The 13,279-nt window shown below is 47.1% G+C and overlaps 1 protein-coding gene across 1 annotated transcript in view; it reads left to right on the plus strand.

Annotated features, from left to right (window-relative positions):
* LOC144935538 (synaptic vesicle glycoprotein 2C-like) overlaps positions 1 to 13,279 on the plus strand; it is a 67,545-nt gene that overhangs the window by 7,498 nt on the left and 46,768 nt on the right. The window contains exons 2-3 of the mRNA XM_078862293.1: positions 9,507 to 9,874; positions 11,133 to 11,370. Coding sequence (XP_078718419.1) covers positions 9,533 to 9,874; positions 11,133 to 11,370 — 580 coding nt within the window. The 5' untranslated portion in view covers positions 9,507 to 9,532. The remainder of the gene's footprint in view (positions 1 to 9,506; positions 9,875 to 11,132; positions 11,371 to 13,279) is intronic.

The following is a 13,279-nucleotide window of genomic DNA, read 5'->3' on the forward strand; positions in this document are numbered from 1 at the left end:
ATTTTGTTCGTCAAAATCAAGTAGAATTATCTCCATCCATGAATTAGTCGTCTGGATCAACGTTATCCCGGTTTCGTTTGCCTTAAAAGGGAACACCCTTTCGTCGGGTTCAAATTCACAGACTTCTATCAGCTGAATTGTGCCCTCTCGTGTCGTCCTTCCCCTGTACCGCCGATGAGCACGTCTGGTTACGTACGGTGCGAAAGAAGTTCAACGTGCTTACATGCGAACGTTAAATAAACACGTACACACAGTGCGCACTTTGATATTATTGCCGCAAACGACTTTATAGTTACGTGTGTGCACACGTTTACCAGTATTTTTTTTAATACACGTAGCTCTGTTTTTTTTATTTTAAATCCCATTATTTTAATTAATATTCCACATTTTATTTATATTCCACATTTTATTTATACTCCACATTTCTCCGCGCAGATCTTTTTCTTTTGCAGACGAAAGCCAATTTGTCCTCTTCTCTGCCACTTTTGTGGGATTGCAATATCGGGGCGATATTTCTCAGCCGGTAGTGGAACGCACTTTCCCAATCCAATTAAACCGCTCAGCGGAGAGAGGATAGGAAGAGAAAAAAAACTAGTTTGGCAGAACATGCAAACATAGCCATTCATAGACACACCCCCCGCCCTCCTCCTCCTCCTCTTTCCCAGCATCTCCATCCCAATCACACAGGCAGCCCTCCGGCCACCACCGCCACGGCGATGAGTTATTGTTGCGGACTGCCTGCCGGCTGCCGGAGTACTGCAGTGTTCTCGGCTCAAAGACAAAGATCCCCCGTGTAGCCTTAACAGACTGTTTGGGGAGGGGGGTGCAAGTGCTGTGAGCGAGCACCACAAAGAGGGGGTGGGAGGCCTAGCACCACGCCCGGCCGCATTTGTCTCCCAAGTATGCGATGTTTACGCACACCACATACTCATTTGAGGCTGAGTCGATCTAGGGGAGGCCCAGGGCCGGTTCAGATACCTGTCACTGGTGTTGACCGTGAGCGGGAATCGCTGCGCGACCGCTCCCTCAAAACAAGACAAAGATCCCCCGTATAGTCTGAACAGACTGTAGGGTAAAGTGCTGTTAGCGAGTAGCACCTATGAAGGCCGGCACGGCACACGAGGGGGGAGGGTGGCCGACACCACGCACGCGCACGCACGCGCACCTTGTCAGAATGAATAATGAAGGACTCTGTTAGATTAAAACGGTGGCTGGGTGTGTGGCGCTGTAAGCGTGAGAGCAGCATCAGGGGACTGCAGCCAGCCTGGGGGGGGGGGGGGCAGGGCTCTGAGTGTGAGTGGGAGCGGCGGGTTTAAGAGGTGGGATGCAAGGATCATCTTTTGGGAATCCGCGTCCGTGCACAGATCAAAGGCACTTTTTTTGCGTGTGTTCCAAATCCCATCCGGATCACGCTCGAGGAGTCCTCCAACACGCGATGGTGATCTGTCAAGAGTTTCCAAATGGACACTTCGAAATCGGGACGTGAGATACGCAGCGCTTAAGTTCTTACTCGACATTTTCCGGAGCGCAGCGAGGCTGGCTAAGAGTCGGGGTTGTCGGTATAAGGCACTACCATTACAGTACAAGGCATGGTCTAGACATAATCATTCTTATAGTATTGCACCCTGTATTCCGATAATCCTATATGAACATGCGTATAATCATCATGAGGACAAAATGAGGTCGGATGGATATGGTGTGCAAAAATTATTCCTATCGCTGCAGTCTGGAATGTTCCGGCTAACATTAAGCACCGGTGAAACGGAGAGCAGGGGGGTGCGGTGCTGGCGGGTGCTTGACGGATCTTTGTCTTTGAATGGGAGCAGTCGTTGGCACACACTGCTGTGCGCACCAGGACACTTGAGTTCAATTCCTGGCTGTGACTAATATCGGTGGAAAGTCATATTAGGACCTCTCCTGCATCACCCCGAGGTCAGCTGAACCTTAAAGCTCTCCGTTTCACCAGAGCAGTAAGTCGACTTGGCACTGCTTCAGATGATCGCAACGTTACAATTCTGTAATTGGCGATGTGAGCCCCGGCACCTGAGTTCAAACCCCATCCATGCCTAACTTCAGTGGCGAGTGATATCTGACACGTTCCTGCCACTGCTAAACTTTACCAACCCGTAACGGTCAGTGTGGTGAAATATGGTCAAGCAGTATGCATGACCGACACAGCCTTCATCCAGCAGTGAATTGACAAAAGGGTATAAAGCGTTGTTACCATCGTCCAGTTTTAATTCAATCTCATACAGTAGGACAGAAGTACTCCCAGGTGTGCTAATGAGTTCAAATCCTAGCCATTGTCAACGAAGCCCTATCCCTTTGGTCAACAATATGGGTGAATAACGTCAGTATTAGTCCCAGCATAACCCGTAAAAGAGAGTCTACACATCATTGGTTCAGGGGCAGCATTGGAGAGGAGCAAGTGTTGTAAGCCAGCACCTCTGTAGGCCGGCACGACGCACGAGGGAGTGGGCGGCCAGCACCACGGCCGGCCGCCTTTGTTTTCCAAGTTAGTTTCGATGTTTACAAACTGCACCAGGTATTCAGTTGAGACTGAGTCGACCTAGGGGAAGCACAGGACCGGTGTTGATGGCCACAAGCGGGACTCAAATTCAGGTTGACGGGTTTCGTCTCGCAGCGTGCTAACTGCTACACTACCGTTCCCACACGCGCATTCACTAACGCACACGCACGCGGACAAATACAAATATCCCCTGTGTCACCTACACAGGCTGTTGGCGTACGTGCTGTTAGGGAGCGCCTATGAAGGCTGGCAGGCGACACGAAGGGGATTGTGGTTTGGCCGACAACCACGCCCGGCCAAGATGCGCACGAGGTGGGATCGAGAACTTGCCATGACGCATGTAGAATGTGCAATCTCCGTTGGTCAAAGAAAAGGTCAAATATTTATTTCACGAAATCACTGTAATCATACGGATGGAGTTCATTATGCAAAACGCACTCCAACCGTCAATTTCAAACAAACATTACACGCTAAGGGTTGTTTGACAAAATGATTTTAGGAGCAATGTTTTGGGGCAATGCCATTGTTGCAACAACAAAAAAAGGTCAACGGATTTCGGCACTAGTAATTGCCTAAAATATGAACGCTATTTTCCCATACATATTTAATCAGCATGTGGCTGAGGCAATTTCATTTTTTTCTAATTTAGTAAATATACCTTCCATTTGTAATATATTTCGCGAACGTAAAAAAGCTATTGGGGAGACCGTCATCATGAAGTCTACACAGTGCTTCTTAGCCTGGGGGTGCCAGATGCCCTTTCTGGGGGTGCGAGAAATGGACAGATTTTTTTTAGAAAATAAATAATCGAAAACACTAATTAAACACGGGCACGTAAGTACAACTTACTTTTCGATTTAAAGCTTTCGTGACTGCAGGGATTCATCTTCTTGGTTCTTTCGGTAAAGTCACGTAGAAGGGAAGTAATAAAATAATAAAAATAAAACATAATAAAATCAAATAATTATCACGACGTTTCGGCTACAACGCAAGCAGCCGTCTTCATGTGACAGTGTCTCATTCTTCACCTGAAGACGGCTGCTTGCGTTGTAGCCGAAAGGTCGTGAGAATTATTTGATTTTATTATGTTTTATTTTTATTATTTTATTACTTCCCTTCTACGTGAATTTACCGAAAGAACCAAGAAGACAACTTACTTTGTTTCATCAAACCCCATGTATTTTTTTATATCATACTTTTTTTTAAACGATTGAGGACCAAAGGGACGCAAGTCTGCAGTAAAGGTTAAGAACCACTGGGTTATAGCAATGCAATAAACATTTACGTCTGAGCCCCCCCCCCGCTGCCCCCATCTGTAAGCTCATTTCACTCGGGCACGCCACGCGTTTATTAATTTCCTGTCAGAGCCGGCCAGTTTAATAAACCTCGTAATCTGCAGCTGGCGGCACGAAAGCGTCGTCGTAATCCAGCGTACGCAGTTCTCCCAACAACGACAACAACGACACTCGTGGCAGTTTAAATAAAAACAACAACAACGACAACAACGACACTCGTGGCAGTTTAAATAAAAACAACAACAACGACAACAACGACACTCGTGGCAGTTTAAATAAAAACAACAACAACGACAACAACGACACTCGTGGCAGTTTAAATAAAAACAACAACAACGACAACAACGACACTCGTGGCAGTTTAAATAAAAACAACAACAACGACAACAACGACACTCGTGGCAGTTTAAACAAAAACAACAACAACGACAACAACGACACTCGTGGCAGTTTAAATAAAAACAACAACAACGACAACAACGACACTCGTGGCAGTTTAAATAAAAACAACAACAACGACAACAACGACACTCGTGGCAGTTTAAATAAAAACAACAACAACGACAACAACGACACTCGTGGCAGTTTAAATAAAAACAACAACAACGACAACAACGACACTCGTGGCAGTTTAAATAAAAACAACAACAACGACAACAACGACACTCGTGGCAGTTTAAATAAAAACAACAACAACGACAACAACGACACTCGTGGCAGTTTAAATAAAAACAACAACAACGACAACAACGACACTCGTGGCAGTTTAAATAAAAACAACAACAACGACAACAACGACACTCGTGGCAGTTTAAATAAAAACAACAACAACGACAACAACGACACTCGTGGCAGTTTAAATAAAAACAACAACAACGACAACAACGACACTCGTGGCAGTTTAAATAAAAACAACAACAACGACAACAACGACACTCGTGGCAGTTTAAATAAAAACAACAACAACGACAACAACGACACTCGTGGCAGTTTAAATAAAAACAACAACAACGACAACAACGACACTCGTGGCAGTTTAAATAAAAACAACAACAACGACAACAACGACACTCGTGGCAGTTTAAATAAAAACAACAACAACGACAACAACGACACTCGTGGCAGTTTAAATAAAAACAACAACAACGACAACAACGACACTCGTGGCAGTTTAAATAAAAACAACAACAACGACAACAACGACACTCGTGGCAGTTTAAATAAAAACAACAACAACGACAACAACGACACTCGTGGCAGTTTAAATAAAAACAACAACAACGACAACAACGACACTCGTGGCAGTTTAAATAAAAACAACAACAACGACAACAACGACACTCGTGGCAGTTTAAATAAAAACAACAACAACGACAACAACGACACTCGTGGCAGTTTAAATAAAAACAACAACAACGACAACAACGACACTCGTGGCAGTTTAAATAAAAACAACAACAACGACAACAACGACACTCGTGGCAGTTTAAATAAAAACAACAACAACAACAACGCGATTGAAACAATTTTGGCGACCATCGATTCGCAGAAACGAGTTCGCTTGTCTCGAGCGAAGCGACCCGCGAACACAATGGCGCGGATATGCGTGCCGCGTAATTGGCGGATTAGCAGAGGCCCCCTCTAATGCAGTAATGTATCATTTCACACTGGGCTTAAAGTGGCGTTGAGGCGGCGCATTGGGGAATATTCCAGGAACCCGAGGGGCAATGCCAGCAGCGCTTTCGCTACCCCTCCTCCTCCCCACTACACTCAACGCCAGCAGCAGGCCCATTACATGTTTAATGCATACAGTAGGAAAGAAGCTGTCTGAAAAGGGAACATGAAAAGGGAACGCCCTCCTTGCTGCAAACTCGGGGTTAATGCGTTTCTTCTGTGAGATCTGTGCTCAGTCCCATGTGAATGCAGTCCCATCGAAGCCGATCTGCAAGCAGTGAGTGTCTGTGCATGAGAATAATGTGGGTCGTGTTAATACTAGCAAAAAAAAGAAGAGGTCGGTAAGCTATTCAAATGACTGTGTTTATATCTTTTTTAAATGTGCGACTGCATGAAACCACGTTCATTTAAACAATTTCCTTATTTCATGACAAAATGTGGTGTCATTTTGGGACTGATTGAGAGTGATTCCATTTAAAAAAATAACTCCTGCAAAGGCATTGCAGCCGTGTCAATGCGTCGTTACGACAATTAATACACCTGATTCTTAAGCTCATACAATGCATCACGTGTGCAAGGATTGATGGGGGGTTTTTACATTCGTGTGGGGAGTGGTGGCACATTTAGATGGTGTAGTGGTTCGCACGCGCCACCCTATGAAGCCGATAATACTACTTCAAATCACGCTCAGAATCTTGATTCATCCTGGAGAAATCCAATTAACTATGACGCTCTTTTTCACAGATGTCCAGTAAGGGGGGGGGGGGGGGTGTCAGAAAATGACATGAACAAGGGATACAGAAGAACGATTGGAGTACGAAGCAAATCTCTCGGTAAAGCCCACTGTGCAATTGGCTCAACGAAGTGGCGTGTCACTAGTGACGATTATTTGAACCGGTTCTGGGCGTCACCTTTGAGCTCTTGTCAAAGGAGCTGCAGTACAACGAAACTCATTCGCAGATCAGCCCCGTTACCTCCACGGGGAACGTCGTTCTGTGCACTGACGTTAAGAGCGATGTGACGTCGACGTGGGCACACGACGGCCCACGAACGCAAGGGTTGAGCTTCGTCTCAATAGCCACGGAAGGGCAAATCCCCATTATCTGCTGCACAGTGCTGCAGCGAGAGCGGTCGTTACATAATGGGCATCAAACCGCGCTCAGTGGAACGACCACTCACAAGCCCCAACAACCAACGCAATTTACGCCCCTGAACCCACAACCGATGCGAATGTTGCCGGTTACAATATCACGGGAGGGCACGAACTCTTCGATTGTGCCACGTGCACGCGAGACAAACGCGGGTCTCTTTGGCCGGACAAACGGGGTGCCTGGCATTGGCGCTGTTGTAGTGCTGGTTTAATAAAAGCCCTGCAAGTCGCGGGCAGATTGCCAGTTCTTTGCAGTACACGCATTCAGGGCAGACAATTGGAATCCTTGGGAAGACAAGTGGCTATTGTTGTCGCGAGAACCAGTTTCACGGGATGGATCATTAATTACTGTATCAAATGGGCGGGAGCAGTTGCCCGATAGAAAGAGGTTTTGGCGAGAACAATGCTGACACTATTTATAGTCCATTAGGAATTGCTTCCATTACTTTCTGTATTATATCTATGCACTGCATATGTGTGCATACGTATTGATGCGTATGTACATGTGTGCATGTCGAGAGTGTTTTCAGTGTGATGCGTGCATTGATCAGGAGCGGTGGTGCCGTGGTTAGCGCACTGTGCTATGAACTTGGCGACCTTAGTTTGTGATTCCCAGCCGTGGCTAATATCAGTGGCGAGCGATGCCTGAACCTGTACCAGCGTGGTGAAGTATGGTCAAGCAAACTGTCGAGACTGGCAGTAGCGGGAAAAGGCTTCGTCCAGCATTTGGATTGTCAAAATGCTGCGCAATTATTTTTGGCCACCATTTCAACAATTGTATCATGAAATAATGACGTGAAGTTTCACGCGCACGGCGAGATGACGACACGGCCCGGGTGAGACGAGTGGCCGAATGGCTCCCAATGGAAATAACGCATCCGAGAGGACGATCACAGTGGAGATGGTGGCATACGATCGGTTAACTTCCTCGCCTGGTATGCAGGAGGTTGTAGGTTCGACCCTGACGACGCCTGCATATTCTCTCCCCGTGGTCGCGTGGATTCATCTCCGGGTCCACCAGTTTTTACCCCCCCCCCCCCCACACTTAGAACCAATATCAGGCGATCAGAGTATTTGACTGTTATACATTTGCACGTGATAAGCCACTTCGTTGAGCTATCAATCAGAGGTGTGGACTCGAGTCATGTGACTTGGACTCGAGTCAGACTCGAGTCATGAATTTGATGACTTGCGACTCGACTTGGACTTGCATAACAATGACTTTGTCCCACCTATGAGATGTGGACTCGAGTCATGTGACTTGGACTCGAGTCAGACTCGAGTCATGAATTTGATGACTTGCGACTCGACTTGGACTTGCATAACAATGACTTTGTCCCACCTCTGGCTATCATTTGTGGCCAGGTCGCTTCTGCAAAAAAGCTACATAGCTCAGTGGGCCTTACCTGTTAAGATAAAAAAAATAGTTTTTAGTATTGAAACCGACCATTAATTATTTACACGATTGTTCACTTGCATTATACTCACAGACTCACGAGTTTGTGAGTTTTCCCTTCGAGGATACTCATTTAATTAAAACACTGTCAACTAAATACCGTATGTTTGGTATCTACGTAAAAATATTGGGTTTTAATGTCATTAATTACATCCCATTGTGTATTATGGGATGTCATTTCTACCAACGACTTTAGCTCAGTCATAAAAAATCCTGAAATATAATTTTAGTAAATTGGATTATAATTGTCAATGATGATGATTATTATGAGGATGGTAAAATAATTTGATAATTTAAGTAAAAATAAAGCATACAAGAGTGGAGGGAGGGTTGATGGCACAGTGATTCGTTCACTGCGCTACGAACCAGGCCACCTAGAGTTTGATTCCTGTGGCCAGTGAAATCTGAACTGGTCCGGCCCATTCTCCTTCAAGCCAACCCGCACTGACCAGCATGGTGAAGTGTGGTCAAGCGACCTGCCTGGCTGATGCGGAAAGGAAAGGCCTTCATCCAACAGTGACTTCAGAAAGAGCTGACATTTTATTTTATTTTTCAAGGCATAAAAACTTTAACAATACGATAACAAAGCAATACAAAACAGTGCAGCATTAATCGATTATAAAAGCCCGGTGTTCCGTTTGTCCATCAACTAAATTAGAAGATCCTCTTGGAAGGCCTGAATCAAAAACTTATAGAAAGTGGACCCCCCGCCCCAAGATGTGGGAGTAAAAAGTTGATCCAACAGGTTTTATTTTGTAGGCATATATTCCTACACACCCTACATCCAATAGTCCGTAGTATCTGCACACATTGTGGGGGGGGGAGGACATCAGTGGGGTCAAACGGGCGATGGGCAAAGCGCCGAGTAGCAGCCGCGGGCCGCCGATATTGTAGTGTATAAAGATGCAGGCGAGTGTTCTCAACACATTGGAGATTACATGAATGACAATCATGACATAATTTACATTTTTCTCTTGAGCCAACTTGAAGAAACATCAACGGAGGGAAGCCAACGCACGCTAACACACAGGCAGCGCGTGTAATGCCAGCATATAACTGGAAGGTGGAACGTGGTGACTTCGATATCATCTTAATGCCAATACTGTCAACGAATATTGATAAAGCACCAACCTACCTTGCAGTCCATGAAACAAACAAAAATCAATGTGTTTTACCAAGTAAAAAATCATTACGTGAGCTCCACCAAAGCATTCCAAATTCAACAGTTAGAATGTTAACGAGAGCTTTGTATGAAAACGGCTTTGAAGGCGCTCGCTCGCTCACTTGCTCGCGTTTCCATTCAAAGTCATCAGCAGTGGGGGGGGGGTTGAAGATCTCGAATTAATTTCAAACGTGAAGCCGCATTTGTTTTTTCCTGCGTCGCGTGTGCAAAACTTTTAGCAGAAGCAGCGACGTCGTCAGCGGCCATGCAGGACCCGGACAGGCAGCAGCAGGGCTCGCTGGCGTGGGGCGCGCGTGAGATCGCCCGCCACGTGAAGAATCAGGCGGCGCGCGGCACGGACCGCGTGCAGGATGAGCACACACGGCGCTCCTACTCGCGCTTCGGCGACGAGGACGACGACGACGAGGAGGCCGGTGACGCCGGGGTGGGACGCGGAGCCGCGGGGTCCCCCACGGGCCGCGCCGGGGAGAGCGAGGGCTCGAGCGAGGCCACGGAGGGGCACGACGAGGAGGACGAGGTCTACGAGGGCGAGTACCAGGGGGTCCCCGCCGGGGGGAAATCGGGTCACGCCACGGCGTGGGAGAACGTAAGACACAAAGACGCACGTGGTCACATCGCACCACACATACACTCATCACACCACACGTACACAAGTCGTGACATCGCATCACACATACACACGACATCACACATACACACGACATCACATCACACCACACACACACACGTGGTCACATGACACCACACGTACACACGTGGTCACATCACACCACACGTACACACGTGGTCACATCGCATCACACATACACACGACACCACACGTACACACGTGGTCACATCACACCACACGTACACACGACATGCAAAGACAGTCTCGCTGCATCGCGCGCTTTCGGATGCGCTTCTGTGGCCGTCTGGAACGCTCCTCCTTCCGATATTTGGAGGCCACTCGGTCTATGCACCTTTAAATCTGCATGGAAAACTAATTTCTTTAAAACCGCTTTTGTGTTTAGTTCTGTGTCCTTCCCCCGCACCTCCGATTAGTACGGTTGGCTACGTATGGTGCGAAAGAAGTTCAACATACACACAACATGCGGTGTGCATACCTACATACACACACACGAATATGGGACACTTGTGCAAAGTGGAACCAAATTGAAAGGTCAATAAAAACAACCCCAACGGACGTATTTTCCACGCAGTTTGTATCGTCTGGGCACCGTGCAAAGTTGACTTGCATAGATGGGGCAGCAATAGTGGCTCACGACAACCGTGAATCATCGTTGATGCCAAAGGTCCAGAATTGCCCTTTTTAAATCTCAACACATCACAGGATGTGCAGTTCGTGCGTTGGATGTCACGCACCCATGAAGTGCGTGATGGGGAGGATAGAGTATGTGGCATTTCCAATTGTTTTTATTATTTTGCCATGATCACCACCGTCTTTTTATTGGAACCACAGAGTTGGCTCAATAAAATGGGAAAAAAGCACTAACCGTTCTGGACATGCGGCGCTCTTTAGGCACACGTGGAAGTTATTTGTGCGTGTCCGTCTATCAAATGTGATAACAAAATTGTCGGGTTGAATTTCTCTATCAGTTCCGAATTCCAAAGAGCCGACTCAGCCTCAAATGAGTACCTGGTGTGGGTGGGCGTGGTGCTAGCCACCCACCCCCTCGTGTGCCATTCCGGCCTCCCATAGTTTCTTCCCGACAAGCGTTCAACAAAGTTAAACATACACACGTGCTCGCCAACAGCACTTTCCCCAGCAGTCTGTTAAGGCTACGCTGAGGGGGGAGGGGGGGGCGGTAAGAAGAAGACCTTTGCCTTCTTCGTGTTTGCAGGATGTGCGTAAGACGGGCTTGGAGGGCGAGGCGGAGCGCGTGAGCGAGCAGGAGGAGCTGGCGCAGCAGTACGAGGTCATCCTGCAGGAGTGCGGCCACGGCCGCTTCCAATGGGGCCTCTTCTTCTCGCTGGGCCTGGCGCTCATGGCGGACGGAGTAGAGATGTTCGTGGTCGGCTTCGTGCTGCCCAGTGCCGAGCGCGACGTCTGCTACAGTCGCGAGAACAAGGGCTGGCTCGGTGCGAGCACGTTCACCTCCACCACCCCGGGACCCCACGCGAAGTTGAAATGACATCAACGTTTCGATTTAAAGCTTTCGTGACTGCAGGGATTCATCTTCTTGGTTCTTTGGGTAAAGTCACGTAGAAGGGAAATAATAAAATAATAAAAATAAAACATAATAAAATAATTCTCACGACGTTTCGGCCACAACGCAAGCAAGACATAAACATTCTTTGATTCTTTTGGTAAAGTCACGTGGGTATAAAGGTAAAATAAATCACGAAGTTTCGATTGCAACACAATCAATCGTCATCAGGTGGGAAAACCACAGCAAGACATTTTTTTTGCTGAAGTGGGAATCACCTACGTGACTTTACCGAAAGAACCAAAGAGTATGGATTCCTGCAGTCACGAAAGCTTCAAATCGAGATGACATCAACAATCGATGGGGTGGAGCGGTTGGTGCAGTGGTTGGCATGCCGCGTCATGAACTCGGCGACCTGACTGACTGCTAGTCCAGGCAGCGACGACTCATGTCAGTGGCAATGATATCTGAACCGGTGCTAAAACCCCCGATTGCACCAGCACAGTGAAGAATTACTAGTATAATAAGCCAAGAATGTGTGTGTGTCCCGCACGTGACGTCACTCCACACGAGGCCCCCCCCCCCCCGTCATTCATAATCATGAGCGGATGACGTGAGACCCCCCCCCTCATTAATCATTAGCTGGTGACGTCACTCCACATGGGGCACCCCTCCTCATCAATAATCATAAGCTGATGACGTCACTCATGTGGACCCCACCCCCTCATTAATAATCATGAGCGGGTCATTATTTTCGATTGAATATTTTAGATTAACTGCAATGCACACCCGTCATTGGACGGGCTACAGGCTAGTAACCAAATAAGTTATCACGTGATCATAATTTTTTTAATTGGTCCTTAAAATTGCTTTACTTACCACCGCAACAGTCTTGCCACCTCGAGTGATACTGAACAACTGCTTTAGCCCATAGACTGTCAGTGGGTTATTCTCCATCGGCCCGCGGGAATGTGGAATCTCCACCACGCGCTCACTCGACACTTCACGACAGCTTCAGTGACCGCACACCAGTTATCAATGTATGTGCTGTGAGCTGGGAAGCCAGTCTATTCAGGGGGTTTTGACCACGCGAAGAAATGCGGTTGCGTGGAAACGCAACACGCGCGCAAACGCACAAATGGATGCGTGTCAGCTGCCCGCTAACACCCACGCACAACTGGTGCGTAGCATCATGTTAAATTGTTCAATTAAATTGCCGATTTTTCTCCAAACATATATTTCGGAGGTTTATATCGGTAAGCCAGCATCAGTAGGGTTCACAGCTTTGTACTAACGTGGAGTTGTGAGTTTCCAAATTCATGTGAGGGCCCCTTGGACAGACACACGGACAGACGGAAGAACAGACGTAATGTTTCCTAGGCATAGCAATGATTAGCTCAGCGGCTCCTTGAAAAAAAAATGAAAAATGACACCAGAGCCAGTATGCATGTATTATGTAGAATGAACCGTGTAAAGGTCTCGATCGGATATGCCATAAATGGCCAAATATGGCAATGCAGACGAGCTGATTTCATCTCTTCTTACTAACCCTGGATTGGCCCAATGTCGGGCACAATGCAACGGTGAAAGCCTGCTTCATACAAATCAGTGCTTCTCAATTTAAAGCTTTCGTGACTGCAGGGATTCATCTTCGTGGTTCTTTCAGTAAAGTCACGTAGAAGGGAAATAATAAAATAATAAAAAGAAAACATAATAAAATACAATTCTCACGACGTTTCGGCCACAACGCAAGCAGCCGTCCTCAGGTGAAGAACAGGTCTGTCGGAAAGACAGCGCCATTCAGACGCTGTCTTTCCGACAGTCCTCACGACCCTCAATCA

Source organism: Lampetra fluviatilis, chromosome 13 (assembly GCF_964198595.1).
Source record: "Lampetra fluviatilis chromosome 13, kcLamFluv1.1, whole genome shotgun sequence".
Lineage (NCBI taxonomy): Eukaryota > Metazoa > Chordata > Hyperoartia > Petromyzontiformes > Petromyzontidae > Lampetra > Lampetra fluviatilis.